The sequence below is a fragment of the Sporisorium graminicola genome, chromosome SGRAM_16 (assembly GCF_005498985.1).
Source record: "Sporisorium graminicola strain CBS 10092 chromosome SGRAM_16, whole genome shotgun sequence".
NCBI classification, from domain to species: Eukaryota; Fungi; Basidiomycota; class Ustilaginomycetes; order Ustilaginales; family Ustilaginaceae; genus Sporisorium; species Sporisorium graminicola.
The window spans coordinates 358,629-385,687 of NC_043726.1; the positions used below are offsets into that span (position 1 = coordinate 358,629).

The 27,059-nt window shown below is 56.8% G+C and overlaps 8 protein-coding genes across 8 annotated transcripts; 4 read left to right on the forward strand and 4 right to left on the reverse strand.

Moving 5' to 3' along the window:
• Nucleotides 1–911: 911 nt before the first annotated feature.
• EX895_002739 (uncharacterized protein) lies at nucleotides 912–4,394 on the reverse strand (the record flags this gene model as incomplete). Its single annotated transcript, XM_029883337.1, has 1 exon — nucleotides 912–4,394. One exon carries the CDS (start codon nucleotides 4,392–4,394, stop codon nucleotides 912–914), a length of 3,483 nt encoding a protein of 1,160 aa, XP_029740372.1.
• A 709-nt stretch (nucleotides 4,395–5,103) lies between these two features.
• On the forward strand, nucleotides 5,104–6,150 carry EX895_002740 (uncharacterized protein; the record flags this gene model as incomplete). Its single annotated transcript, XM_029883338.1, has 1 exon — nucleotides 5,104–6,150. One exon carries the CDS (start codon nucleotides 5,104–5,106, stop codon nucleotides 6,148–6,150), a length of 1,047 nt encoding a protein of 348 aa, XP_029740373.1.
• Nucleotides 6,151–6,230: 80 nt separating this feature from the next.
• EX895_002741 (uncharacterized protein) lies at nucleotides 6,231–7,317 on the reverse strand (the record flags this gene model as incomplete). The annotated part of the gene is made up of 3 exons (XM_029883339.1): nucleotides 6,231–6,558; nucleotides 6,641–7,195; nucleotides 7,292–7,317. The coding sequence occupies 3 exons, from the start codon at nucleotides 7,315–7,317 to the stop codon at nucleotides 6,231–6,233; spliced, it is 909 nt and encodes a 302-aa protein (XP_029740374.1).
• Nucleotides 7,318–8,233: 916 nt separating this feature from the next.
• Nucleotides 8,234–9,193, forward strand: EX895_002742 (uncharacterized protein; the record flags this gene model as incomplete). Its single annotated transcript, XM_029883340.1, has 1 exon — nucleotides 8,234–9,193. One exon carries the CDS (start codon nucleotides 8,234–8,236, stop codon nucleotides 9,191–9,193), a length of 960 nt encoding a protein of 319 aa, XP_029740375.1.
• A 386-nt stretch (nucleotides 9,194–9,579) lies between these two features.
• On the reverse strand, nucleotides 9,580–14,274 carry EX895_002743 (uncharacterized protein; the record flags this gene model as incomplete). Its single annotated transcript, XM_029883341.1, has 1 exon — nucleotides 9,580–14,274. The coding sequence occupies one exon, from the start codon at nucleotides 14,272–14,274 to the stop codon at nucleotides 9,580–9,582; it is 4,695 nt and encodes a 1,564-aa protein (XP_029740376.1).
• A 4,223-nt stretch (nucleotides 14,275–18,497) lies between these two features.
• EX895_002744 (uncharacterized protein) lies at nucleotides 18,498–19,486 on the forward strand (the record flags this gene model as incomplete). Its single annotated transcript, XM_029883342.1, has 3 exons — nucleotides 18,498–18,563; nucleotides 18,699–18,799; nucleotides 18,871–19,486. 3 exons carry the CDS (start codon nucleotides 18,498–18,500, stop codon nucleotides 19,484–19,486), a joined length of 783 nt encoding a protein of 260 aa, XP_029740377.1.
• A 772-nt stretch (nucleotides 19,487–20,258) lies between these two features.
• On the reverse strand, nucleotides 20,259–21,182 carry EX895_002745 (uncharacterized protein; the record flags this gene model as incomplete). Its single annotated transcript, XM_029883343.1, has 2 exons — nucleotides 20,259–20,762; nucleotides 21,102–21,182. The coding sequence occupies 2 exons, from the start codon at nucleotides 21,180–21,182 to the stop codon at nucleotides 20,259–20,261; spliced, it is 585 nt and encodes a 194-aa protein (XP_029740378.1).
• Nucleotides 21,183–24,528: 3,346 nt separating this feature from the next.
• EX895_002746 (uncharacterized protein) lies at nucleotides 24,529–26,985 on the forward strand (the record flags this gene model as incomplete). Its single annotated transcript, XM_029883344.1, has 1 exon — nucleotides 24,529–26,985. The coding sequence occupies one exon, from the start codon at nucleotides 24,529–24,531 to the stop codon at nucleotides 26,983–26,985; it is 2,457 nt and encodes an 818-aa protein (XP_029740379.1).
• Between the last annotated feature and the right edge of the window lie 74 nt (nucleotides 26,986–27,059).

A 27,059-nucleotide genomic window follows, 5' to 3' on the forward strand; every position in this document is an offset into this window, starting at 1 on the left:
TCAAGACGAACACGCAAGATCAATGGGTACTTTTGCATTTGTCGAGAGCACATCAGGGCCCGCTGCCGGGCAATGTACGACTGGAGACTAGCATGCCGGATTTGGGACGTTCCTGGGAATTTGCGTTTTGCTAGGGAGCAGCCGATGCACGGCGTACAGTGGCCTTTGTTGTGGGTCGGAGTTGAGAAAGTGCTTTGCCGTGCAGACAGTGGGTCTGGGCCTCGGTGATCCAGGCGCGTGCCTGCTCCGGCGACCATACATAGACGAAAGATGAGAGCATGTGCACGAACCGGCGCGGTTCGCTTTCGGGGACTAACCTCGATGAGTGAAGGAAGGCCCTTTGTCCATTGCGAGACACAGCATACAGAATATAGGCATTGATGCATATAGCAGAAGAGCGCAACGAAAAGGAGCAAGTGCTGCGACCGAAGGTGAATCGGATGGCGAGCTGAAGCCACATCAACCGGCGTCTAAACCCTCGGTTTGAACTAGCTCTCAACACCGACGAGTGTGTTGGAGAGCAACGGAGACCCAAAAAGCGTCCGGTGCGCGTACGTACAGTATCAGAGCTACCGCCGATGGTTGCTCTGATGAAGTGCGAAAGGACAATCGGAAACGGAATCGGAATCTCGCCGACGATGCTTTGTGCCCGACAGAAGGACAGAAGCGTGGGGCCGCAATCGACCCGAACGATCACCACCGCTGGTCGGGCCGAGGGTTGCAGTAAAGACACCACTGAGAGTTCATTTGCAGGGAAGAATCACACCCGCACGCACGCATCAGATCAAAACACAATCAAGCAGACGCCGTCCCGTTGTGTGCACCCAATGATGCGCAAGAACGAACACAATGCCATTGTCAAGCCGTGTGGCCAAGTGCAGGAGAATTCTTCCCGTGACCCGCTATCCCAATCACTTGGTCTTCTGCCTCTTGGCCGCCGTCTGAGCCTTCATACCCTGGATACGATAGATCTCCTTCATCTCGGCCTTCCTCTTCTGCGCGCGAATCTCCTCATCTTTCATGGCGAGCTTCATCTTCTCGCCCTTCTTTTCCAAGCCCTTCCGCTTGCGCTTCTCCTCCTTCTCGCGCTGCACCGTCTTCATTTGCTGCAGCAGCGCGAGCGCCTTCTTCTCGTCGCCCTCGAGCACCACCGCGCGCTTGGCCAAGTATGAGGTCGACTTGGCGCCCGCCATCTGCTTGGGCTTCGACTTGAACGGCAGCTCGGCCTGCAGGGCGCGCGGGACGCGCAGCGGGTTGAACTTGCGCTCGGTGCGCTCCACGCCGCGGTAACTCGAGTTGATGTGGTTGGGCGCCTTGAGCTGGCGCTCCTTGCGCACCGCGCCCGTCAACCGCATCCCCTGCCAACCCCTCGACGCCGGCGACAGTAACAACGACGTGACCGGATTGTAAAACTTGCGTGGCTGAATCGTATACCACGCTCTGAGGAACACGATATCCGACATCAGGATCTTGTCTTCAAACGTCGCCCTAAACTGCCCCTCTGGCTTCGACAAGGCCTTCTTGATCTGTCCGCGAATCCCCGAGACCGTCTTGATGTGCGCGCCTTCAAACTTGGCCACTTCGAGGGCAGACGAAAACATGTCCTTGATGAAAGCCGTGTTCTTGTAGATCTTGGCGGGCGTACCCGTGAGTTTGAGCTTCTTGACAATCTTCTGCGACCCGGAATCCACGTCCAATACCACCCCGGTCGCCGAGACGCGGAACGAAGGCGTGGCGGTCGACAGCGTGTTGAACGCGCAGAAGCCCGTGTTGGGCGCCGAGACGGGTCCGTAGAACGACGCCAGGCAGTGCATGTGCTCAGGGGTATACTTGAGCATGCGGTTGCGCGTACCGTCGTCGAGCGAGTAGATGGGGATCGACTGGAACCTACGCCACCCCAGCGAGAAGATGAGCGGGTCGTTTGTCTTGAGGATCTTCTGATGCCAGCGGTGACGCTTGATGCGCACCTGGATGAATCCGAACGACTCTTCGCTTGCCAACAGGCCGCCGACGAGCAAGGGGTAGGCCGGGTCGAAGTTCTCAACGAGCTCGTAGGCCACCTTGCTCAGCTCGATGCGGACGTACGCGCCCGGCTGGTAGCCGACCACTTGGTGACGCACTTCTTCGTCGACCGCGGCGAACTCGGCCTTGTTCAGCGCGGCCTGCGCGGCGAGCGCGTCCTTCTGCTCGTCGTACCAGTCCTGTTTGGTGTCAGCGTCCGGATCGTCATACTGCTCGTCGAATCGGCGTTTGAGCGCTTCTTTCTTAGCAGCGAGGGCTTTGGCGCGTGCTTCTTCCGAAGAGTCGTCGCCGTCGTCGTGTTCGTCGCCAGCAGCAGTCTCGTCAGCGGATTCAGCGTCCTCGTCGTCACCGTTGGTAACTTGACCGCGTTTGCCGTCCTTGCGCTCTTCCAAGTTGTCAGGCTCGTCGCCGGTAATAAAGAAACGTCGGATCGAATCCAACACGCGCTCCTCTGCCCAATGGCTCAGATGGCTAGCTTTGGCCAGAGGACGCGCCTGATCGGGCACATCCTGATACTCATCCTCCGGCTCGACCTGTTTCGAGGAAGCAGGCTTGCCATCGGCTGGTCGGAAAAAGTCGTCTCCGTCATCATCGTCTTCGGCCATCTTGCGGATGTCGGCCTCGTCATCGCCGTCGCCGTCGCTGTGGACATTGCCAGAGGCGATCTGCTCGGGCGTCTTGTCCGAGTGGTAGATGAGTCGGGCAAGGTCGATGGGCTTGCGGTTCTTGTTGGCGCGCACTGTGGCTTCAGCGCGTGCGGCCAGGTCGCGCTTCCATGGGGCTACCTCGTCGTGATCGCCTTCACTGATCGCGCTCGCGGTCTCTTCGTCCGAGCCATCGTCCTCATCCTCATCTTTGTCTGAGCCAAGACCCATGTCGGAGTCACTGTCGGCAAAGGGGATGTCCTTAGTTGCGGGACCGTCCGCCTCATCCGCTTCGATGGCTTTGCGTGTAAACGCACGACGTTCTTGACCTTGGTCGTCGTCATCGTCATCGTCGCTGTCCTCGAAGCCTCCATCGCTGCCGTCCTCGTCGTCATCCTGATCATCATCCATGTCGTCGTCGAGAAGCACGTCGTCGAAAGCAGCTCTTCGCACACGCTTGCCCTTGGTAGGCGCGCTGTACTCGAAGGCATCGTCTCCGTCTTGCTGGACAGCGATATCGCCAGATCGCAGACCATCAGAGTCCGAGTCAAACAGTCGCAGCTCCCCATGGGCTGCAAGGTTGTCGAGCGTGGTATGCGCATCCTGCAGATCCATGACCATCTTTTCGCCCTCGCCTGCTGGCTCGGCGCCTTCTCCCTGGCGGGTAAAGTTTCCAGGCACGTTGATGTAGACAGCATCCTTATCGAACATGACACCGCCGACGTCACTCATGGGAGCGTGGATGAGCTTGGCCTTGTCCGACAGCTTTCTGCGCTTCTCGCTGTCTTGCGTGGGGAGCGGGCATGGATCGTTGAGCTTTTCGATTGAAGTGATGGACAGGTCGCCGGCACCGGGAATGTGAACCCTCTGTGATGCTCGCAGATTCGTGCCGTGGAGGTAGCCGTAGACGGTGATGGTTCGGTCACCTTTGGGGTTGGCACGGATCTCCTCTCTTGGCGTGAGGTCTTCCATGCGGTCTGCAAGCACATAGGGATGGGCGTTGCGGAAGATGAGCGGGCGGAACTTCATGACACCGATAAATCGTGAGAGGTTCTGGATTTCGGTGTCGGGATATCGACCGTTGATGATGCCCGACAGGTAGAAGAGCTTGGCGCCATCGTAGATCTCGGTCCAGAAACGCTGTTTCAAGCGCTTTTTGGTGGCTTTGAGCGTCTTTGCCTTTTTGATGAGGTCGAGGTGGGTGAGCACACCGATGACCTTGGGGAAACCATGCGACTGCAAGACGTTGAGAAACTCCATGGTCTCCATCTCGAAGCCAAAGGAGCCATCGATCATGAGCAGCACCAGATCGGCGACTTTGCCAATATCGATCATGCTGTTGATGTCGTTGTTGCACTCGATGAAGGTGACTCGTCGTTTCTTGCCCGTGACGACCGTGACGGGACCCTTTATCTCTGCGAGCGTGTGCTTGGTATATCTGCGGATGAGCGAACGCATGAGCGTCGTCTTGCCTACCCCTTCTGGGCCGACGACGGCGACAATGATGGGAGGCGGTTCGTCTTCGGGGGTTCTATCAGCTAGGGGTACGTGGAAGCGTTTCTGGTCCTTTTCGGCATTGCGGAGGATCTGTTTCTGGGCGACGTTGATGTTGGCAGAGATGAAGGCTTTCGGATTGAAGCCGTTGGTGTGCTTGGCCTTGCCCTTTTCCGCCTTACCACCGGTCTTGGCCTTGCGATGCGCCTTGTTTGCTTGCTGTGCATCTGCCATAGTGACTGGTTGCGGACGTCCCGAATGCAAAAGTGGCAAGCAAAAGCGTTAAGAGTCCAGCTTGTGTGATGCTGCGCCACCCGTTGCGCCCGGCTGTTGATCCAACGAAAGGAGCTGACTCTCTGTTCAATGTAAGGAAAGCCTGGTCCTGATGCAATGGAGTCGTATTCGATGCGACCGGAGCAGTGTAATGGTGATGCCAATGGCAATGGCAATGGTAGGGGGCACAGGCTATGGCAGAGAGGCTGGACGAGAAGCAAGTCGAGCTGCTCAGTATCCTCCCACTTAGAAAAGGGTCTCAAGTTGAAGCTCAAATTTCTCGAAAAAATTTCCTGCGCTGTTGCTCCACTCCGCGAAGCTTCCTACCGCGGAGTATTATATAAGCAAAAGGGTAAATGGACAGAAAAAAGCCAAAAAGAAAAGCATGCTCCTTACCTGGGTCGAACAGGTGACCTCCCGATACCCACTGCTACAGTGGCAACTGATTCTTCAGTCGGACGCTCGTACCAACTGAGCTAAAGAAGCGACTTATGCGTAGAGCATATTTGTAGTATAGATGAATCCTTATTCGCCTGGCCCAAGTGTCAGCTGCAGCTGGATGCCTCCACATACCTGTGCAGCGTCATGGATGCAAGAGCCAACCAGCATGCTGCTCTTCTTCTCTTATCCACCATCACTCCTTCGAAACACCTCGCCGCTGCGATCAAACATGTCGGCACCTCTCTTTGTGAGCCAGCAACTGCTTCGTGGGCAAGCCGCATCCACTCTGCGACGAGCCAGCCCCGGCGTCGCCGCCATCCACCCCTCGACTTCAGCGTCAGTCCTCGCACGCTCTTTGCATGCCCAGCCGAATCATTCAATTGCGCCAACTTCGCATGCCACTGCCTCCTCCAAGCGATGGCCACTCAGGACTCTCGGTGGTGGGCTGATGGCTGCCGGTGGAGGCTGGTACTACCTCGGCAACAACGAGATGCACCAGCAGAAGCAGAGCTTTTCGGTCTACGCTCCTCTCGAGTCGGAAGCAGCGGGTGGCAGCAAGGTCGAGGGATCGTCTACGCTTTTGCGGCCCGCGTCTCCCGCTGCGCCTCGACGACAGACTGTCACGCTGGTCTTTGTGACGTCGCAATCTACCGGTCAAGGGCTGGTCAAGAGCCTCGTCTCCAACCTGGGGGGCGGGTCGAATGAAAGGGAGAAATGGTTCCCCTGGATCGGCTACTTTCGTGAAGCTGGCTACGACTGCTTGCAGATGAACCTCGCCCTGCCTAGCAGTGACAAGGATGGCGCTGACACGACCTCGCACGCGGACGTGGGCAAGACCACCGCTCGTCTGGCAGACGAGCTGCACTCGCAGATCAGGCTCAGCAACCTCCAACGTCAACCGGTGCTGTTTGTCCATCATACAGCCGACTCTTCGTCGACCTCCACCGCTCAAATCGTCAGCTCGTACATCGAGCCCAACAGCAGCGGTGGTAGCAGTGGAGGCGGATTTCTGAGCAAGATCTTTGGCGGCGGAGGCATGTTTAGCGCTCGACCCGCGATTTCTGGTTTGGTGGTGATTTCGGATCTTGACGACGCTTCCGCTTTGACGCTGTTTGGCAAGCATCCGAAGCTGAACACGCTGATCGTGGCGAATGGTGGGGCCAATACTGCGGCTCACCAGGGCAAAGTCACCGTGATGGACGCCAATGGTCAGAAGGACGACAAAATCATCAAGGATATCGAAAGGTGGCTTATCAAGGAAGGATACGAAGGCTGATTGGCGCGACCGTTGTGTACAATAAACTGGATGCGTGCGAGATACAAATACAGTGTGTGGTGCGGATGTGTAAATGTGGTCTATACTGGCTTTTCGAGCACCGCGTTGCGAGCGTCGATCGGACTAATTGGCTGGGTTGAGGACAGAGGCGGTGACTTTTCGTCAAACGTCGTGTGCCGAGACCATTCTGGCGTCGTCTCGTTTGTGCTGCTTGTCGTGGCTGGGTCTGCTTGTTCGAGGTCGTGCTCGCCTCGTGCAGCCGCTGCGGATGTTCCTGTCGGTGCGTCATCGGATCCACTTTGTGCGGCATGTTGCTGTTGCTCGCTGAGCCTGCGGCGAGCGGCTTTGGGATTGAGGACGAGGTAGCACGCAAAGATGCCCAATTCGAGGACCACGATCCCGATGTAACTGTGTTGCAACGCACATCTCGACCAAAGCGTCAGTAATGAAAGACTCGGGAAATCGGGACGAGAGATAAGGCTGGACTTACTTGGCAGCAGCGATGCCATCAAAGCTCTCCTTGAAGACCAAGCTCAACAAGCTAAACACACCACCGGAGCAGTCGATGGCGAGAAACCAAAGACTGATCCCTTTGACCTCGTTGAACCTCCAGATCTCGTAGAACTGGGGCACCAGTCCGACCACGATGAGCACCGCGCCAACGATGCCCATGATCTTGGTGCCCGCCGACGTGCCCCGATGCTCGCCGAGCTTGCACAGGAAGTAAAACGCCACTTCGCACCCACCGGCTATCAAGGCGGTCGCCAGGGCACCGGCGACGCATTTGCGTGTCGAGACGGCGTGCGAGTAGCGCCAGCATTGGGCCATGGCGATGATGGCGAAAGTGGAGAAAAGTTGCGGCTGGATGATGAGCGGGATGTTGATGTTTTGGACGACGAGGTAGGTGCCCTGCGGGATGGAACCTGCGACCCAGATGAGCAGCAGCCATGCCGAGAGACCGTCGGTGTCCCTGGCACGGTACGACTTGATGATCTGGGGTACCAGTTGGAACGACCACAAGACTGTGCCAATCGTACCGAGCACGCTGACGGAAATGAGTTGAAAAAAGGTGCAGAAAGGAGAGGAAAGAAGGGGCATCAGTCTTGGCTTCCAATTGAGTAGCGATGCTGGTCGAACCTACTTTTCAGCTACGGCGTTCTTGGGCATGATGGCAGCTTTTGATCCAAGGCGTGTGTCAGAGCGTCCACGCCGAGTTGATATTGGGACACTGGCATCCGAAGGGCGGGCACTTTTGAGTAGAAATGGTGGTCAAGAACGTAGCAGCAAGGTCGTGTTTGACGATGTCGTTGGCAGCAGAGTAGCGCTGTGCCACATCGGAATCCGAAGCTGTTTGGACCACATGTACGTAACAGCGCCGCCACGCAGCTTTTGCGGAGATAATCGCTTCTTTCGCCTTGGAAATTTGGTAGTTATACAACTCCAAAAACAGCGGCGTGCATGGCGTGTGACGCATCGGAAACAGAGCGAATCGCTGCGATGAAATTAGTAAACTGTTCTCTGCAGACTGTCAAATGTCGGGCGTCGGCGACAAGTGTCAACAATGGCAATCATCCTGTTCGCCCAACCTGCCATTCTCTCCGACGTGTGGGATCTGCACCTCGCCTCGTACTGTATTGTCCCCGCCGCAGCGCCTTTTCATGGGATGAGCTGAAACGTTGTGCGGTCGGGTCCGAGCGTTGCATGTCGGCCCCACCGATGAGGGCCAGAGGTGGGACCAACCCCTCCTGATCGCCCACCGTCACGCTATTCAAGTTGCAAGGAGCACGGTCCGGAGCTAGTTGACACAGTTCAAATGACTGTGTAGCGGCCCGGCTCGGTAAGTTGCGACATGGAGCGAATTTCACTTGAATAGCTTGACTTGCTAAGGCTTTAGGCCAAGCGTCCCCACCCACCCACTTCTCATCACCATCGACTTCGAAGGTGCAACTCACACTGCACAAACCAAAAGATCAGAGCTGAACTTGGCATCGAGAAACTATATATACACAGGCCCTTGCTGGTCTCCGAAAGCTTTGTTCGCTGCCCATTCCTTGGTCAATCCAACAAAAATTCACTTTCCACAATGAAGATCCCCTCTTTCCTCACCGTCTTTGTTCTTGCCGCTATGGCTCTCGTCCACGGTGTCGAGTCTGCCCCTGCTGATGCTCCGGTCGCGCCTGACTTCCAGGCTCAAGCCAAGGCAGGGGTCGATCCAGAGCTCGAGGCACAGGACCGTCTCGACGTACTTCGCGGCCAAGTGCAGCGCTACGAATCGCCTATCGTCCACACTTTCCTCGCACGTGCTGCTCTGGGTGGAGCCGTTCCTGCCGAAACGACCAAGACCATCTCGGTTCTCAAATCCACTCACCACCGCGCCGAAACTTTCCCTGTTCCTGACAAACCCACCGCGGACTGGCTCAAGACCAAGGGTGGCGCCATCTTCGACGCTTCCGCCTCCTTCCCGGCTGGCACTGGCTACGTCACCCCTGTCGTTCTGGCCAGGGATGCTGAGCTGACACAGGGTACGATCGGTGGCGGCGCTTTTCCTACGGGCCGTCGTCCTCAGGATCCGGTCAACATCCTCACCTATCTCTCTGGCTTGTGGGCCCACCTCCAGCAGGACCCTACCCTCGATCCTGCTGCTGTCGCCTCCCTCGATGCCAGCCTGAACAATCTCGTCTCGGCTCGAGTCCTCCTAGGCTATGAAATCGGTCTCGCCAAGTTCCAGTGGCAGAACGAAGAGTTTTGTAACATCCTCACTTCCCAAGTCGGCACCCAGGCCGATCCCAAGAAGATCGAAAAACAAGTGACCCAACTCCTGACCGACAACAAGGTCCAAGTCAACCTCTTCAGGCGCGTCCAACAGAAGGCCAACGCTTACTCGAAACTCTTCTTCAACGATCCCAAGTACCCTGACACCGCCCGAGACGACGTCCTTCGCCTCTTCCAGGCCTACATCGTCCCCGTCACCACCGCTATCGAGACCGAGGCGGTCATCGAACAGGCTCACACCTGCAAGGGCTACAAAGTCCCTGAGCCCTGAGCAAAGCGTACACGTCTCAAGTCGAATTTGCACGCTTCAAGCAAGACGTATTCGCCACCATTTATGATTCGTACGCTACAACTAGAGCTCGACGACCCACACGTACACAATCCACGCATCTTGATCTACCGTAACCCATCCCAAAGATTCTTCCGAGTATATGAGCCCATATGAGATATAAAGAACAGCACAAGTTTTGATGATGACAAGAGAGAGAGAGAGAGAGAGAGAGAGAGAGAGAGAGAGAGAGATTGAAAAGTTGAAGAAAAGAAGAAAGAGAAAAAGAAAGAAAGCGAGACTGCCTTTGCAGGGTTGCAATCGCGCACACTTGTGTATAATACTGCGCATAGCACACCCCAATCCGTTATCATGGAATAATTTGGACACTAGGCGCTCGGAGAACTGATAGGCTGGCTTGGCAGCGCAGACTGATTCGAAGAAGAGTTGGTGTTGGCAATGTTGTTCTGCGTGGCCATGCTTGCACCGTCATTGTTCGCTGCGATGGAAGAGGCGATAACCGGGACCGAACGCTGCGCTGGTTCTGAGAGCCAACCGCCCTTTTCCCAAACGTAGCCTTGCTTCCAGTGGTTGGCGACGCGGTCCTCGGGATGCAACAGACCCTTGAGCAGCGCACCCAGGCGGGCGAAGTCGATCGGCTTTAGGATCCACCCATCCATGCCGATCTCGACCATCTCTTGGCGCATCTGCGGCACCAGTGTCGCAGACACGGCCAGAATAGGCACTCGACCGTTGAGCACCTGTGCAGCCGGGCGATCCGCTTGCTCGCCGCCCTCGGCCCACTTTTTCTCGAGCTCGCGGATACGGATGCACGCTTCCTGGCCGTTACAGATTGGCATCTGCAGATCCATGAGGATCACATCGATCTCCTTGGCGTCCTGCTCAAACTGCCGCACGCCTTCCTCGCCGTTGACCGCCAGTAGCGTCGTATGCCCATCAAGACCCAGTCGCTTCTTGAGGATCATGCGGTTGATGGGATCGTCCTCGACCACAAGCACGCGCAGCGGAGCAATCCTCTCGGAGCGAGCGCTCGGAGACTTGTGCAAGCCACGCATGACCGCCATGCGACGCTTGGCAGCATTTGACGACGACGACGAACGGCGCTCGTTTGCGCGATTTGATGCGTTCGCGTCTTCCGACCCTGGCGAGTCTGCGTCGGGCGAAGGCACGTCGAGACCGCTCCGAGCGGCATCGACGGTACGAGGAGGGGCGGGTAAATCGTTAGCCGAGTCCGATCGCGAATGTCGAGCGTGGGTGGGCAGGGCTCCTTGGGTGAGGTGCGGAACATTCTCGCGTGCACGGTGCTCCACCTCGGCCTTGAACGATTGCGCGTCGCTCATGTTGCTTCTGGCGGGTCTTGCATTCGTTGTAGCTCTCGACATGAAAGCAGAATGATTGGGAGCTCGGCGACCCGCGCGGTCGTTAGCATCGAGCGCCTGAGGCTGAATCTTGACCGAACGCACAGGAACGCCGCTTCCTTCGACGGGGTGCGAACCGCTGTCAAACGAGCGAGTGCGGTTCGCTGGCATGCCAGGTCGGTTCTGAGAGCTCAAGGCCGAGACATTTCTCGGAACGCCACCGAGGCCAGGCGAAAGACCCTCGGCCGTGCGTCTCTGCTGTGTGACATCTTCGATGCTCTGATCACGCAGGATGGGCTTTTGAATGGCCTCGACGAGTGAGTCAATCTCGCTCCTGCCTGCCGAGCTGGCGCTGCCGCTGCCAATAGAATTGGACCGTCGCATGGAGATCGTGTCACTGCTTTGTTTGCCGCTACCTCCGCCGATGGTGACAGGAGGCACCTCGGTGGGCGTAGTGCTTTCGGAGGAGCAAAAGGGAATGTAGTAGGTGAACGTGGTTCCCTCGCCAACGAGCGAATCAACGCGTAGCTGTCCGCCCAGATTCTTGACGACGCGGGCCACGATGGCGAGACCAAGACCAAGGCCGCTGTCGGATTGTTCGGTGCGCACAACGCTTGCCTCGCTTCCTTCAACATCCGATTGATCCTGACGCCCTGGCTGAGCGATGACCGATTCGACCTGCTCAAACTCTCGAAAGATGACCTCGAGCTTCTCCTGCGGAATGCCTTCGCCCGTGTCGCTCACGACGAGCTCGACCTCCATGTCACAGCCAGGTGGCAATTCGGCCTCACGTTCGTCTTCGGTGCGTCTGCGCATTGAGACCTTGATCTGACCCTCGCTGGTGTATTTGACCGAGTTGGTGACGGTGTTGGTGATGACCTGACGCACGCGGTTCTTGTCGCCGAGCACCAGACACACTTCGGGATCCGTAGTGACGGAGAAGTCGATCTTGCGTCGTTTGGCCTCCCATTCGTGCATCTCGACCGCCTCGCGCACGGTGGCCGCGAGATCGAATGGCTCCTGCAGAAAGAGCTCGTTACCAATTTCTTGCTTGGTGAGGTCGAGCAAGTCGTTGATGACAAAGAGCAGACTCTTGGAGGCGAGATGCGACTTGCTGAGGTTTTCGCGCGTGTCTTCATCCAGCCTGCTGTCGAGCGCCAGCTCGAGGTAGTTGATGATGTGGTTGAGTGGCGTACGCACCTCGTGGCTCGCGTTCGAGAGTAAGAGGCGGTTGAGTTGGTTGTAGTGCAACGCCTGCTCGCGTTGACGCCACACCGAGATGAATTTTCCATACACGAGGCAGAGCACAGAGGCCGTCTCGAGCTCCTCGTCCTTCCATGCACGGCACGTACCCTCGACAGTTTCGGACCAGACTTTGAAAGACTTGCGTGGTTCGAGCGCCGCCGCACCCTGCTTGTTCTCCTTGAACGGCTTGCCGGCCCAGTTGACGTGGCGCAGCTGGGCTTTGCGCAGGAAGGCAATAAAGTCGACACCACTGCCGGACAAGGGTACTAGCAACAGACCGGCAATGACATGTAGGCCCGTAGACAGGAACATGTCGGGAAAGTCGCGCCGCACATCCTGCGATGTGACGAGATGCTCAAACTTTTTGAGCCTCAGATACTCGGTGACAGCTAGCACTTCTTGGCTGGCATTGAGCGGGCCGAGGATCTTGGCCTCGTTTCCGATGGCAATAACGCCGTAATCGGCATCAAAGAGGGTGAGCAGATCCTCGGCGTTAGAGATGATGTAGCCACTTGGGTTCTGGTCAGTTGGCAAGGTGTTGATGAGCTTGCGAGCCGACAATCTGCGTGTGTAGCTGAGACGTTCGATGTTACTCGAGACCGATTCGCCAATGAGGCGCATGAGCTGACGGATGGGGAACGACACACGCTTGCCATGTGCACCGTAATTGTGGAGCGAGATGAGACCCCACAGCTCGCCAAAGGCTGTGATGGACACAGACATGGAGGAGCGCACGCCCATGTTGCCGAGATACTTAATGTGAATGGGCGACATGGCGCGGATGAAGGCGTGGGTCATGTCGACGGGGAAATCGAGATCGGCCTGATCGCGACAAACCATGCGTGCGGTGGGCTGGTCGCGGTCGTAGAGGAGACGCACTTTGTTGATCTTGTAGAGTGCGCGTGCCTGGGCGGGTATGTCGGTTGCGGGAAAGTGGAGACCGCGGTACAGATCGTGCGAATCGTTCCAATCGACGAGCTCGCAGACGACCTGGCCATTCCAGGCTTCGTCGAATTGGTAGATCATGACACGGCTGAAGAGAGTAATGTCACGCACGATGCCGACGAGCACTTTGAGGAGCTCGTTCAGATCCTTCTGGGCTGCAAGCTGGTCGTTGACCTGACTGAGGATGCCAAACATGTCGAGCATGCCTCCGGTGCCGTCGCCTCCGCCTGTACTTGGGAGCACAGCAGGCCGACGACTGCGCGTCTGTTGCTTGATGCCGGCGTTGCGTCGCATGCGAGAGAGCGCCTTGAGCGGTTTGTGGGATGCTTCTGTCGATTCGCGCAGCTCCTCTGCGGAGGGTGTGTAGGCGAGGCCATCGAGGCCCGCACGCGGATCGCGCATCGATGAGCTGTTGTCCACCGAGTGGACGGTTCCTATGCTGATGGAGGGGGATTCGGCGCCCGAACTCGCGCCCTTGCTATGGGATGAACGTTGGTGACCGGCAGCAAGACCAAGACCGGGACCGCCGGTGGTCGCGCGTGAGCGCTCTTCTTGCGGTGTGGTGGGTGGCGAAAAGGTGGAGATTGGGTTGGCCTCGTCGATGACGAGTTCGAATTCGAGGATGACAGTGAGCTCGCCGGGGCCGTCATTTCTGCGATCTGGGATGTGGGCTCCGCACCAAGTGCTCCACCTTGTGCGCTGAGTGGCCTGAGTCACGCGCTCGTCATAGCTGGCCATGTTGTAACCGCGCAACTGAAAGACAGTGGGGCCGGACTCTGCGAGATCCTGACTGGACTGGTCGAGCGAGTCGATGTTGTCCCACAGCAAGTCGGCATTTTCTTCATCGAGGAGGTCGAGGAAGGTGGGAAGACTGAAGAGGTAGGAGGGAGAGGCGCCTAGGATGTCGGCGACGTTCTCCGAGACCTGACGCACCGCCATTTCGCCTTCTGGCGAGATACGAACGACGACCATACATCCAAAGGACTGGACAGCGCCTGGAATGTGGATGGGCTCGTCCTCGCACCGCGCCAACTTGCCGCCTCTGCCTGTGAGGATCATGTGACCATCGTTGGTCTTGACGTACTCGAAGCGGGTGGTGGTGAGCTCTTCAAGGTGATCACGGAGGTCCTTTTGTTCGTCGCCTGGAACCTTCATTTCTCCCATGGCGCGATCGGCGTCCTTGTCTACATCTTTGGGACGATTGCGGCCTTCGTCGATGTTGGCAGGTTCGGAGTCGGGTGGTTTGGACCCGTCTGCCGAGGTGGGCCGTGATGCAGTGGAGGTGGGGGGAACAACCGTTGTCGAGTCTGGCGGCTGTGATGTCGAGGCATCACGGTTGGGCTGTTTGAGACTGACGGCGGATCGCATAGGATAGATGAATGGTTGCGAGACGGTAGGAGAGCGTGTGGAAGATGGAGTCGTATGGAGAGCCGCAGCTGCCGAGGCAGCGGGCGTGCGAGACGAGCCGGCTCCGGGGGGCGCTGTAGACGCGGTGCTGCTGGGTGGTGACGACATGGTCGTCGTCTGGAAACAGAGGGTGCACTAGCGCGCTGACGCTGGACACACACTGAGCCACGGGACTCGAGACTGGCTAGCAAAGGAGAGAGGGCAGCGAAGGAATCGACGTTTCCTTGAAGATGGCAGAGAAGCGCGCGAGTTTGGCAAAAGATCGTTGAGATGGCCGAGGAGAGTAGGAGCAAAGAGCTAGGTGTGCGATGCAAACATCTGGTTTGGAGTGCTGTGGGGCGCACGACGATGATGTCGGAAGGCGATGAGATGAATTCGAGAACTCCTCAGAACCAATTGCAGCTGTTCTTACCAGAATGCTGCAGCGTCGAATGCAGTAGAGAATGCAATTTACGCTTGGGTATGGTTGGTTTGCGAATTGGCAGAACGGGAGCGGTGGCAAGCGAGCTTGGACTGCGATACGGGGTGTGACCGAACAGCGGGCAGCGAGCGAAGTGGCGACACCGAAGCTAAGAGCTCTCAAGTGCGGAGAGTGGTGGTTGCCGAGGTTGCGAGAGAGCGATCGTTCAGGCCGCACCAGGTTGAGCCTGCCGGTGGTGGTGACGGCGTTGCTTCTGCTGCTGAGTCCTAAGCGTGATCAAGGACGGAACCGCTGGCAATGGCCAAGCCGACGGTGGTTGTCCGGCGATGATGTGCGTGATGGTGGGCAGCAGCTCGAAGCGAACAAAGTAATAAGCAGAGCTGAAGAGGTCGACGAGGATTATAGAAATGAACGAAGAGGAGCTTTGATGGTGGCGCTAGGATTAGATGGGGGTGAGCAGAGCTAGATGTAGAGAGCGGATGAGTGGACGAAGCTTCGGCGCGAGTGGCTGAGGTGCTGCGCTGAGTTTGCTGCCAAGCGGCGACGACGACGGCGACGACGACGGCTGTGATAGTGAGGATGAATTGATCCGGTGACAGGCGGCGCTTCCGTAACGATGGCGGAGCAACGGTCGACGCACAGCAAAACCCAACCTCAAAGACAGACAGCGAGGGAAAGAGGGAAAGAGGCTGCGTGGCGCGGAAGGTATGTGTGTTTCTGTGGGCGGACAGACGGACGGACGAACGAAGCGAGCAGCCATACAAACAGACGCCGACCATCTGGATCGGACAGACCGACAGACCACAGGATATTCTCAGTCGGCGCGCCACAACGACCGAGCTGGAGCAAACGGCGGAGGAGAGCGAGAGACCCAAGTAAAAGCTGCATTTTGGACCTGCCAGGCCGTTTCGCCTCCCGGAGGGCACCACCACGCAAGCGGAGTCAAAAATGCAGGACAGCCAGCAGTCCGCAAGGCCGACATCTCAATCTTGGCCCAAAATCCAGTCAACTCAGAACCTGAACACAACCAATAACAGACACTGACAACCCCGCTTCCGCTTGTTCTGAGGGCTGCGACTCTATACACTCCCTGCGCAGCGCAATTCCATCGTGGGAGAGCGTAGCAACGAGGCGAGCGTGTGAGAAAGAAAGGGGAAAGGCGTCCAAGGCGGCGAGGCCGATTGGGGGAAACAGAGCGCCAAGGGTGCAGATCGAGAGGTACAGACAGGTACAGCGAGCCTGTATGTATGTCAGCTTTTTGAAAGTAGACAGTCCATGTGCCTTGAGCTGCGAGAGTTGGGGCAGTATTTTCTAAAAGTGTTGCAAACGACTCGTGGACTGCTTGCTGCCTTTGAATCTAAGCAGCTCGGAGCCCGAGAGTCATTCACGCCCGCTCGCACACATGAAAAAGCAAAATCCACCGCGACAACATGGAGAAAAAGAATCAAGCACTTTTTGGCTTCGGAAGGCCCGTCGAGACAGGGAGCGACACCCGACAATTGCCACTCGACAATCACTAATGGAGCTGGACTTCGCAAAGCCGTTGGCCCCTCTGTTTCCTGACAACCGAGAACGACAGCGAAGAACAGCGTCGCCGCAGCGATCCGATCGCTGAGCAGAAGACAGACTTGGGGACCAGCACCCGAGACGACCAACATAGGCAGAGTCGACAAGAGGGCGCCAGCTCAGCTTCGGCTGCGATCAGTTAGCGAGGCGACTGCATCGAAAGCATCTTTGTAAGACTTTATTGCGGTGCAATCGTCGCCGCCTTTCTCGTTGGGCGGGGACCAAGATGGCGGAGGCGTCGTCCATCCTAGTCTGCTATTGTACCGAAGGTGGGTGGCCGTTCCCGAAAAGTCCGCACACACAATGGTTCGAGGCCCTTGCCGACTCGTGCTGCCCTTTCCAGCCAATCTGAACTACGTAGCTTGGACCGCATCGCACAACGCGCTCCCCCCAGCGTTGCAGATCCAAGCTCAGGGTTCGAGCTCGCTTGCGGTGCTCTGGACGTATTCCACGAGCAACGCGAGCCCGATTTCCATTGGACACACGTCTGTCCCGGCTTTTGGCGCTGACACGCCTGAGAACACTCGGGACCATCAAGCCGCGAACAACCCGTTTGCAAGTGCGCAATGATCTCGACCTCGATCCCCGCTTCGCTGTTCTGTGCTGCCGCACCAGTGAATCCGACGCCGTTCTAACCAGTTGACCGGCACGCCGCCATGCTTGCTCAACCAGGTAACTGCGACTGAACAAGTTTTCCAGTGCCGGGGTTCAAAGGGGGGGGGGGGGTGGCTCTGTCTCGGTCACCTTCGTTTTCTTCTTGTGAACTGTGCTGGCAGTCCCGCTTTTGCAGTCAAAGGTCGGGGGTGGGAACAGCCACGCGTCACGACCCCTACAACGTGGTTGCTTCTATCGTGACGGAGCACAGACGTGCGGACGACCAAAGCTGCAGCTTGCATAGTGGGGTCTAGACCTACACCAAACCAACTCCGCTGCTCGAAGCTTGTTATATGGCTCATTCCGAATAACCGTCCGAAATCCCGGTTTTCGTTTCTTTTGGCCTGTTGCTTTCTCCGAGTCGCCCAAGAATCAGGAACTAGAGTGAAGCCAAACCGGACTCGGAAACTCATCGGGTCGAGTCCGGCAACATCGAGACAATGCCTCGTAGGCCGTCTGGCGAAGTGCTCTGCCGTTAAGCGCGAGCAAACAGAATTCGTGTAGGAGATCAAGAAGCGAATGTGAGCCATCTTTCCGTGTGTATAGGTTGTTAAGTCCGTTCATGTTTACCGATTGTTAAAGCTAGGGCCGGAAGCTACAGTATGATCTCAGCGCGCATCAAACTCCTGCAGCCTTCTGCTCTCGCTTTGCGTTCTTTTTTGTTTCTTTTTTTTTTGAACATTTGATTGGCGAACGCTGCTTTCGAGCTCCATCGCATTTTGCCTTTCATTGCTTACAGGAATCAGCGAATGAGTGGTATGAAATATACACGTTCAGAGTGCTGCGATTCACAGAACGGTGAAGTGATTATGTCTCGTGAGATGGAGATGCCTGACTGAGCCTGCGGCTAAGATCCAAATTCAACATGCAGGGACGGCAAGAAGGTCTCGGCATCAGATAGAGACGCGCGCGCTCTTACTTGACGCTGATGCAAGCTGCAGCTGCTGCTGCTGGCATTGATGATGATTTTCTCGGCACCCATAATCAGCACATTCAGCATGTCTTGTCGCCAATCTTCCGGCTTGGCGAGCGGCGAATTTTGCAACTCCTCTCTTGCCAAGCATATCTTTCGTCTTCGTCTAAGATCATCTTCTTCGACCTTCGGCGCCATCACGGACACTTGTCTCTTCATCATCACGGACCGCGGTCATCTCGACATAGACTCTTGGCACCACCTCGCTGAGCTTCAGTAGCGGTTGCTGCTGTCAGCACAACTCCTCGTTCAGAGCGTTGATCACCAGTCGATCTGCAAGAACGTAACTCGAGCCATCTCGTCCGTCCAGAGTGGTCGGCCTCGCCGCGTTCTGTCGATACGTCTCGCTGCATCCCGTTCTCCCAAAAAGCTTGGAAGTGCGACCGGTTCCGATTCTGCCTGCGCCACCGGCTATTCCGATTGCCCTGAAGCATTACGATCAGAACGTCCATCCGCAAACGGTGTTCGTGTGTTCGATCCCGCTTTCATCACACCACTCTTCTCTGTATCTATCGCTCGTTCGGCGAGTCAGCCTACGAAGCCATCATGACGAAACTGGCACTCTATCTCGTAGCGCTCTGCACGCTTCTAGTTCCAACCGCTCTCGCCTCGCCAGCCTCGCTTTCGTCGTTTCCATTGCAACAGCGCAGCAATTTCGCTGATGTGGAAGGCAGCGATGTCTTCAGATCGTGCTTTCAACGCTACAACACCTCGAGGATGAACCCTCTACCGCAGCAGGGATATTTCAACCCCAATAACGCCACAAATGGAAGCATGCTGACGGTGAGTGTCATCAACCCACCATCACTGCCCGCATTGCAGATCATGACTCCATTTCCGCATGACTTCATTTCCATCGACGTGTACTGATCCTGCCTTTGGCCCCACCCTTTCATTTCCGCACACGCCCTCTGCCAGATTTGGCTCGACGGCACACCAGGCGAGCCCATCAACGCCATCATCTCGTCCAACTCGTCCGCTGAAGTGCTCTGCCCGGAAGGCTTCCTCCGCTATGCCACGTATGTTGTATACACTCCGCCCGCGCTGTGATCTTCACCGAAGCTGACTCTCTATCCGTTTCCACTGGCAGATCCATCAACTTTGGTGTCTCGTGTCTAGGCAACGTCAACGGCAGCGACCAGTACGCCAACCTCGGCGACGGATTTGGCATTCGCCAGCAGGGCAACTACGGCGGTGGCAACGGCGTGCTCCGTTGGAACTATGGCGATCCTAGCTTTGGCACGTGCAAGGAATCCATCGAAGGCGACAACCATTTCCGCTGGTTCCTGCAGAACGGCTCTTCGGCGTTCACTGGCGCCATCTTCATCGCTGCGTCGATGGAAGAATCGGCAGCGTTGGGGCATATGATTCAGCGCGATGGGTACAACCGTGGACGCGACTATCTCGCGGGTAATGCGACAAAGAATGCGACAACCAGCTACAAGGGTTATGTTTGGAGTACCAAGCTCGAGTGGATCCCGGCGGGGGTGCTACTAAATGCTACGTCGCAGGGGATCAACCATCCGGACGTGGCGCTGCCGGGACAGCCGGTCCAGGATGGAAGGGTGGCCCTGTTGACGGTAACGCAGTTAGAGCAGCCGTCCAATGCCACGTCGACCTCTTCAGCGTCGGCGTTGAGCCTTGGCTTTGATTGGAGTCTCGCCGCGCTCGTTGCCTTGGCACTGGGCTTGCTTGTGCTTGTCTAGACACCGTCCTTTCGTTTGCATAGACATTCTCTTGTTCGTTCTTTACATCTTCCTTTCGAATCATCACCATAGAGTTTCAAACACTTGGACAGCCTTAACTCGCTCGTCTACCATCGTTAATCTTGTCTGGAGTTTCGACACTGACGTTGGAAAACCTGATCGGCGTTGAAAGGAACAACATTCCCCGCCGGCTCGTCTCTCTTGCAACGCTCAACTGGACCAGCACCAGCACACTCGTCAATCCGAGAGAGAGCGCCTTTCTCGAGTAAATCGTAGGACTCTTCCTCACACACGGCTAACGAAGCCTGAGAGAAATGGGCCGCCCGTCACTTTGCTCTCGAAGGCAGTTGTCTCCGCATCTGTAGGGAGCCATCTTCGCGAGTTCAATGCCACGCACTCTACGACCGAACTGACAAGCAGGGTGCATCCATTCAACTATACCGCTTTCCCAAAAGCCAGGACCTGAGAAATATAGCTAAACGTGTCATTGGTTTGATTGTCGGTCATGAGAAAGAAGAAACACAAGCCAGCGTAGGAGACAGAGGGGGTAAAGCGTGTGAAGCGAGCAAGCCACCTCAGGACGCAAATTGGCACAGCGCTCGGGCTCGCTACATGCGCATCGAGGAGGCAAGGGTCGAATCATGGATGAAACGAGGAGAGGGGAAGGGGGGAATATGGATCGACTTTCAACAGCGGGCAGGCGGGTGCGGCGGTAGCATGTATGTCAAGAAAGCCCTTCCTACGCTGCCTTGCAACGAAAGCGGAAAGCTGCTCAGAGGACAGTGCAGCCCTTCTTCCTGGAACCACGGCTTCTTTGGACAAGCGCCGCACGGGTAGCGTGTTCAAATACTTCGCGCACACCTTCGCCCGTCTTGGCCGAGCACTCGAGGTAGCGGACGGCGCCGATCTTCTGAGCCACGGCCATACCTTCCTCAGCAGAAACGGGGCGCTGGCTAGTCTTGCGCAGCTCGTCGACAATCTTAGGGTCGTGACGGAGATCCTTTTTGCAACCGACGAGGATGATGGGCAGGTTCTGGCAGAAGTGGAGCACTTCCGAGATCCACTTCTCCTGCACGTTGTCGAGCGAGTCGGGCGAGTCGACGGCAAAGCAGATGAGGATGACGTGCGAGTCTGGGTACGAGAGGGGACGAAGACGGTCGTAATCCTCCTGACCGGCGGTATCCCAAAGCGCGAGCTCTACATGACGACCGTCGACCTCGACATCGGCGACGTAGTTTTCGAACACAGTGGGAACGTAGACCTCGGGGAAGGTGCCCTGTAAGAGGGAGGGACGAGTGTCATGCGCGCGCGAGTACATGATGCGACCAAAGAAGAGGTAGAGACAGAGACAGAGGCAATTCGACCGTCAGTAACACGGTTTGCGCAATAGCGAGTAAGATGCGGGTACGCCCAATCCTCTGCTGGCTGAGGCAGCACATGGATCGCTGCTTGATTGTAACGGACATGTGTCTGCGCAAGCGCATGGCTTTGCTGAAACAAAGGCAGTGTGATCGCGGACAAGTAGGCCGATGGCGAGCGATCCCTAGCTGCGACCAGCAGATACACGATCACAGAGCTTCAAACGGGTTGCAGCGCGGTAAAAGTGGCAACTTACCTTGGAAAAGACGATAAGCAGGCAAGTCTTACCACAAGCACCGTCACCGACAATGACGAGCTTTCGGCGGAGTTCAGACATGATGGGGGTATGTGTATGCGATGTGCGGAAAGAAAGAGTCCGATGGAGGTCGCAAAGGAGTGTGAGGCGCGAAGTAGCGGATCAGCGTGCGATTGCGACAGAATAGCTCCTAGATGGATCGAGGATAAAGGATCGCAGGACCAGGCCGATGAGATCGTTCGATGCAGTGGTTTGAGCAGCTTTTGGCAACAGAGCGAGCCGCGGATTTGGCTGGGATGAGCGGGCGATGGATCGACAAGAAAGGTGCGTAGATGCGCTGTGACCAAAGAGTGTCAGATCGAGTTACTGACGCGTCCAATAGCTTGAAAGCAAAAGAGACGAGAGGATGCAATGCGATGCGATGTAAGGGTAGTCGAAGCGAGGTGATGATGGTGATGTGGGTGGTGATCAAGAGGATGGTGATGACGATGATGACGAGCAGGGATTGTGGAGTAAGAGAGAAAGAGAGAGAGATACCGATTGACCCACTTTTGCTGTGCTGCGTGCGCTGCGCTCTGAGCGTCCTTGTGTTGAAATGTGCTGCTGCTGCTGCTGCTGCTGGCTGTGCTGTTCTGTTGAAGCGAGCCGTGTGCTGTGTGCTGTGCAGAGAGAGTTTCAACCTGAACCTGAAATTGATCCTCGCGCGAGCAGGCCATCTTTTGTGGCTGGCGTCCGTGTGGAATTTTTTAGGAACGGCGCACGCAGAGAGAGCACAGGACACACGAGTTCTCGACGCACACAGTTCAATTCAAAGCAAATGAGAATAGAAAAGCTCTCCCTCGCCATCACTTCGAACAGGGGTGTGCCAATTGTATTTGTGGATCTAACTCGCGCAAGGATCAAATACAAATGATCGATTTCTTGCATTCTGTGATTTCGAGCCAGACACTGCGAAGCCATTCGAATGCGAAATGTGCGTACTCTTTCAAACAGCGTCCGGCCCTCCTCCGCAAGGCCTATCGCCAACCCCCTTTTTTCCGCTGTCTCTCGCTCTCTCTCCATCCTCAGCAAACAGGCGGGAAGTCAGGCAGAGCGAGACCCAAGCGCGCAAGCATATTGACGCACGAGTACCGACGGCCACCCACCACCTGCAGGGCTGTTGCCAACATCGTTGCTTCTTGCTATGTTGGCAGCACCCTGTGCTGTGGTAATCACTATGGCCATCTTGCGAACAGAATCGATTCTGTACACACCAACGTGTCTTGTGCCGCAAACCACGATTTACTCCTTTCCCGTGTGTGTGTGTGTGTGTGTGTGTGTGTGTGTGTGTGTGAGAGAGAGAGAGAGAGAGGGAGACGAGTTCATCCATGCCAGCCAATCGCCGCGCCTTTCCCACAGATCCTTGTTTCGTCTGCAAAACTGCGTGCTTGCTCGCTTCGACTGGAGGGGATCTGTCCGACTGGTACGAATCTGCTATGGAAAGAGGGTGCTGAGGAAGGTCTTGTGCATCGACTCTATCAAAAGGACCTTGGCTCGTCTGCTTGACTCTCTTTGCAAAGATGAGGAGCTTCTTTCGGCGTTGTCTTGATGTTGATGTCAATCGGATCGGCAGTCGTCCCGATGATCGATCGGAACGTGCGAAGCGGGCGATTTCCTCGTTTTGATAGGTGGCACGGTTGCTTCCTCTCCCGTTCTCTGGCTGAGTGCAGGCTGCTGGCCCACGTCCCTCTCAACTCGACGACGATCGCCCGCTTGTGGTCCTGGGCAGTGGCCATTGGCGAGCAAAGCTGTCAGTATGACACTTCGTGGGCCTTGCCGACGTTTCTCGACCTGCATTTCCGGTTGCATTTCTGTCTCAGTGTTTGTTTTTCTTCTCCAACAAGAATCGAAATCACAACTACCTCCTGTTGCAGTCGATGTTGAAAGGCTTCTTCCACGCTTCCGGAACCCTTCGGTATGCCTCTCGAGCTACGGCTTGTGACGGCAGCCCAAAGCTCGCTTACTCGCCACGAGCTCAAGCTACACTTTACAGCTGTCGGTAGAAGCGCCACAGCAAAGCGAAGCCGCAGCCCGCCTTGACGCGAAAATAGAAAATAGCTCCCGATGGATGAGACCGAAGGCATTGGCCCTTGACGATCAACACCCTGAAATCGTGCAAAGTTCCGCTGTATCCTCTCACCTCCTACCCGAGCTTCTCAAAAAACGCGGGCCGATCTGCTGTGGTGAGCTCGCATCCTTCTCCAATTCCCCTGACTCTGAGGTGCCCGCTTTCTGAGCGAGGATCGGCGTGGCTTTGCAGCAGTCTGTCGAGGATTGTTCATGGTCACGAGAACGATTCCCCAGACTTGCTGTTATCAACCTGTGTCTCTTAACGCTTCGTCTGCGACTCGTGTCTGCCGCACTGCTTTCACTGCGACTTTCACGGAAGTGTTCCGACCATCGAGGTTCTGTGTCCTGTGTCCTGCCTCTCTCTGCCTGCTGCATGTGCTCGCTGTGTCAGAGTACCACAAGGAAGCAAGCGTTTTGTGTAGCCTCACACATCGCTTCTTACACTTTTCCTCTCTCTTTCTCTCTACTGTATTCGCTACAGGACCGCTATCGGATGGGTCACTCGATGTCTGTGAAAGATTGTGTATCGGACACGCCGTGGGGATGGACGTTGGGCTCTTGGCTGATGCCTCCGAAACGGTACGGAACGTTCGCGAGCTCAACTGCAGCAGCAGCACCAAATTTCATGTTTCCCCACGTCGCTCTCTCCTGGAACTCGAGCTCCGCTGAGTGTTTGTGACCTCGGACACTGAGCCTGCAGCGTGCTCATTTTTATTTTTATTTTCCCCCAATGCCCTCCTCCCGCTCGCGACTGTCCCCATCCGCCTGTTATGTCGAATTTCTCCAGCTGCGTTTGCCTCTCCTCCTCCTCCTCCTCCTCCTCCTCCTCCGCCTCATTCGCATCTTTTTCCTTGTCAGTCCCCTATACACCTCTGGACCGTCACACCACACTCGCTCAGCTCAGCTTCGCATCCTCATCCGACTCTTCGCCCCACACTCACGACAGGACAAGTCACATTCGCATTTGGCATTCACCCTCGACATTGGCGTAGTTGTATCGTCACCCTTTGTATCATTACCCGACTTCCTTCCAGCTCCCTTTCATCCGACACAATCCATACGACCCGAATCTCATTCCACATTCGACCCTTCCATTCTAGCCTACACCAGCGTCGATCAGCATACCAATTTCTCGATCTCGTACATTCACCTGACGCTCGACCGGCCCTGCCGTTAGCAGTGTCTGCATGGCAACCAGGTCTCTTCGATAACCTCGCAGTATACTGCACGCAACTTGTCCTCCTCGTCGTCATCATCGCTATCGTCGGCAGTAGCAGCAGCAGCGATCCATCCTGCGCTTGTGCTTCTCTTGCCAACCATGAGGCTCTCTGACTCGCTCAGAGTTCGTTCTCTATCCGACACGCAACCTTTCTTGCTTCCGCGACAAGCGTCCTCTTCCGCCTCTTCTTCGTCCTCATCATCGTCATCCACAACACCATCTTCAGCATCCAATTCAGTCTCCTCCTCTTCCTCTGCCTCTCCATTCTTTTCGACATCGTCACCGCCATCCTCCTCGTCCTCCACATCCGCATTCCCACCCACCGCATCCTACAACCCCTCCAGCAATGGCGGCAACGGAGGCAGCGGCGCCGGTGCTGGCATGAACTCGCCCGCCTCGGGTGCGCTCAACAACACCCGCATCGTGCTTGGCCGAGGCTTCGCCAATGGCCAGCTCACTTACACCGTCCCCATCACCGCCGCCAACCAGCAAGTTAACGCGCAGCTCGATACGGGCAGTGGCGATCTTTGGCTCGCCAGTCAGGACTGCGACTCCGACTCCTGCCGTGGACATCAGGGCCTCACCGTCACCAAATTCAATGACCGTTTCGACTCTGTCGTCGACCAAGACACCCCTTTCAACATCAGCTATCTCCTCGGTTCCGCCTCTGGCAAGGTCAAAACCGCCTCGATGCTCTTTGGCGATCCCATCACTTCGCGCCTCATCATCAACTCACAGGCTTTTGGCTCGTGCGATCAGGTTGCAAACGAAGACATGGACTCGGGTAACTTCACCGGCATCATTGGCGTAGGACCTCCCGCCAACAGTCTCATCCAGGCCGATCTCAATACCACCAGCAACACCGCCTGGCTTAACGTCAACATCCGTCCCACCGACACCGGCGCCGTTCTTGCCGGCTTCTGGTACAACGCTCGCCCAGGCCGTCGATTCATGGGCATTGGTCTGCAGCGTCTCGAGGAGGATGGCGGCGCTGGCGACAGCGTCTTGACCATCGGCAACCATGACCCTGCCTATGCCGGTAGCAGCACCGATCCTAAGATCAACTATACCTCCGCTATTGCCGATGCAGACGGTGTGGTGCGTCATTGGCGCGTCACCCTCACCGACATTAGCGTGCAGCTCCAGCACGGAATCACTGAACCCATCCCCATCGGCACTTCGAGCGTCATTGCCGGCTCGAATCCCATCGCCGTGTTTGACTCGGGCGCCAGCGTCAATCTCGGCCCGGAAAGCACGTTGAATGCGCTCTACGGCGCTTGGGGCATTGGTCCTGCCTCGGACGGTGGCTACTATGTCCCTTGCGACCTCCAGATGAACGTCACGTTGGCTCTCGGTGGCATCCGCATCCCCATTCACCCGCTCGATGCCAGTCTGCAGCTCGGATCTGGCAACGGTCCCTCGACCGGCGGCTCCATGTGTCTTGGCTCGTTCCAGGCGCTACGGTCGCTGTCCGGTGCCTCCAACGGCGCCAACCTCAACTCGAGTTTCCTGCCTGCCGACTTTGTCCTCTCGCCCGCCTTTATGCGAAGTGCTTACACCGTGTTTTCGTGCGACAACGGCCTCAACACTACCGAAGCGCTCGCCAACAACATGACCGTCAGCAGTCCGTGTCAGGCCGCCATCGGGCTCCGATCGCTCGTCAACATGACCGCCGCCACACAGCAATTCACAGCGGTGCGCATCAAGAAGCAGACGCTCGGTCAGTCGGGCCTGCACGGAGGCCATTCGAGCTCAGGCTCGGCCAACACCAAGGGTCTCTCGGAGGGCATCAAGGTGGTCATTGGCTGTGTTTGCGCCATTGTTGTCATCGGCGTCCTGTTTGGTGTCGCGCTCTGGCGTCTACGCAGACGCCGCCGCCGCATCGCCCAAGCACGCGCTGCGCTGCTCGCTGCACAGGGCGAGAAGCGATCCGGTGGTGGAGCTGCGGGTGTACGCACCGGCTCGAGCGGCAGCCACGGCCACGCTAAGAAGCAGAGCAACCCGTACAGCGTGGTCAAGATCGACGGCCTCAACGTGCCCATGGAGCTACTCGGCAAGGACGACGACAGCAGCAGCCAGGTGGCCCTCTCGCCTGCGCAGCGTGCCAAGGCGCGTCAGCTGCATCACATGCACGGCGTCTTTGACGACGAGCTGCATGACGATGAGGTCGGTCGCGGCGTCGATCCCCGCTGGGGGGAGGAAGCGCCCGTCAACCCGCACAACTTGCATGCCGCCGGCCTCTTGAGCTGGGACGTCTCTTCGACGGGCTACGTCGATGCACGCCAGGTCAAGAATGCCTACCTTGCCTCGCTCAACGCTGACGAGCGCAAAGCTTTCCTCGAAACATCCGCCCAGCGTCACCAACAGCCGGACTTTGGCTCCCATTCAAACAGCCATCAGCTGCAAAGCCTCGACGAGCGCAGCGTCCAGTTTACGCAAACGCAGCACGACGTCAATTCCGAGTCGGGCCACAGCTCGCATCCCAACTATCAAAAGCGCGACAGCAACCGCGCCTCGTCGCCAGCACCATTGCTGCAACACGATGAATGGCGTTGATCTTTGTTCCTGCAACTCGTTTGTCACTGTTTCTGTTTTCTGTCATGGACTTTTTATATCGGTGCTCGAGCACC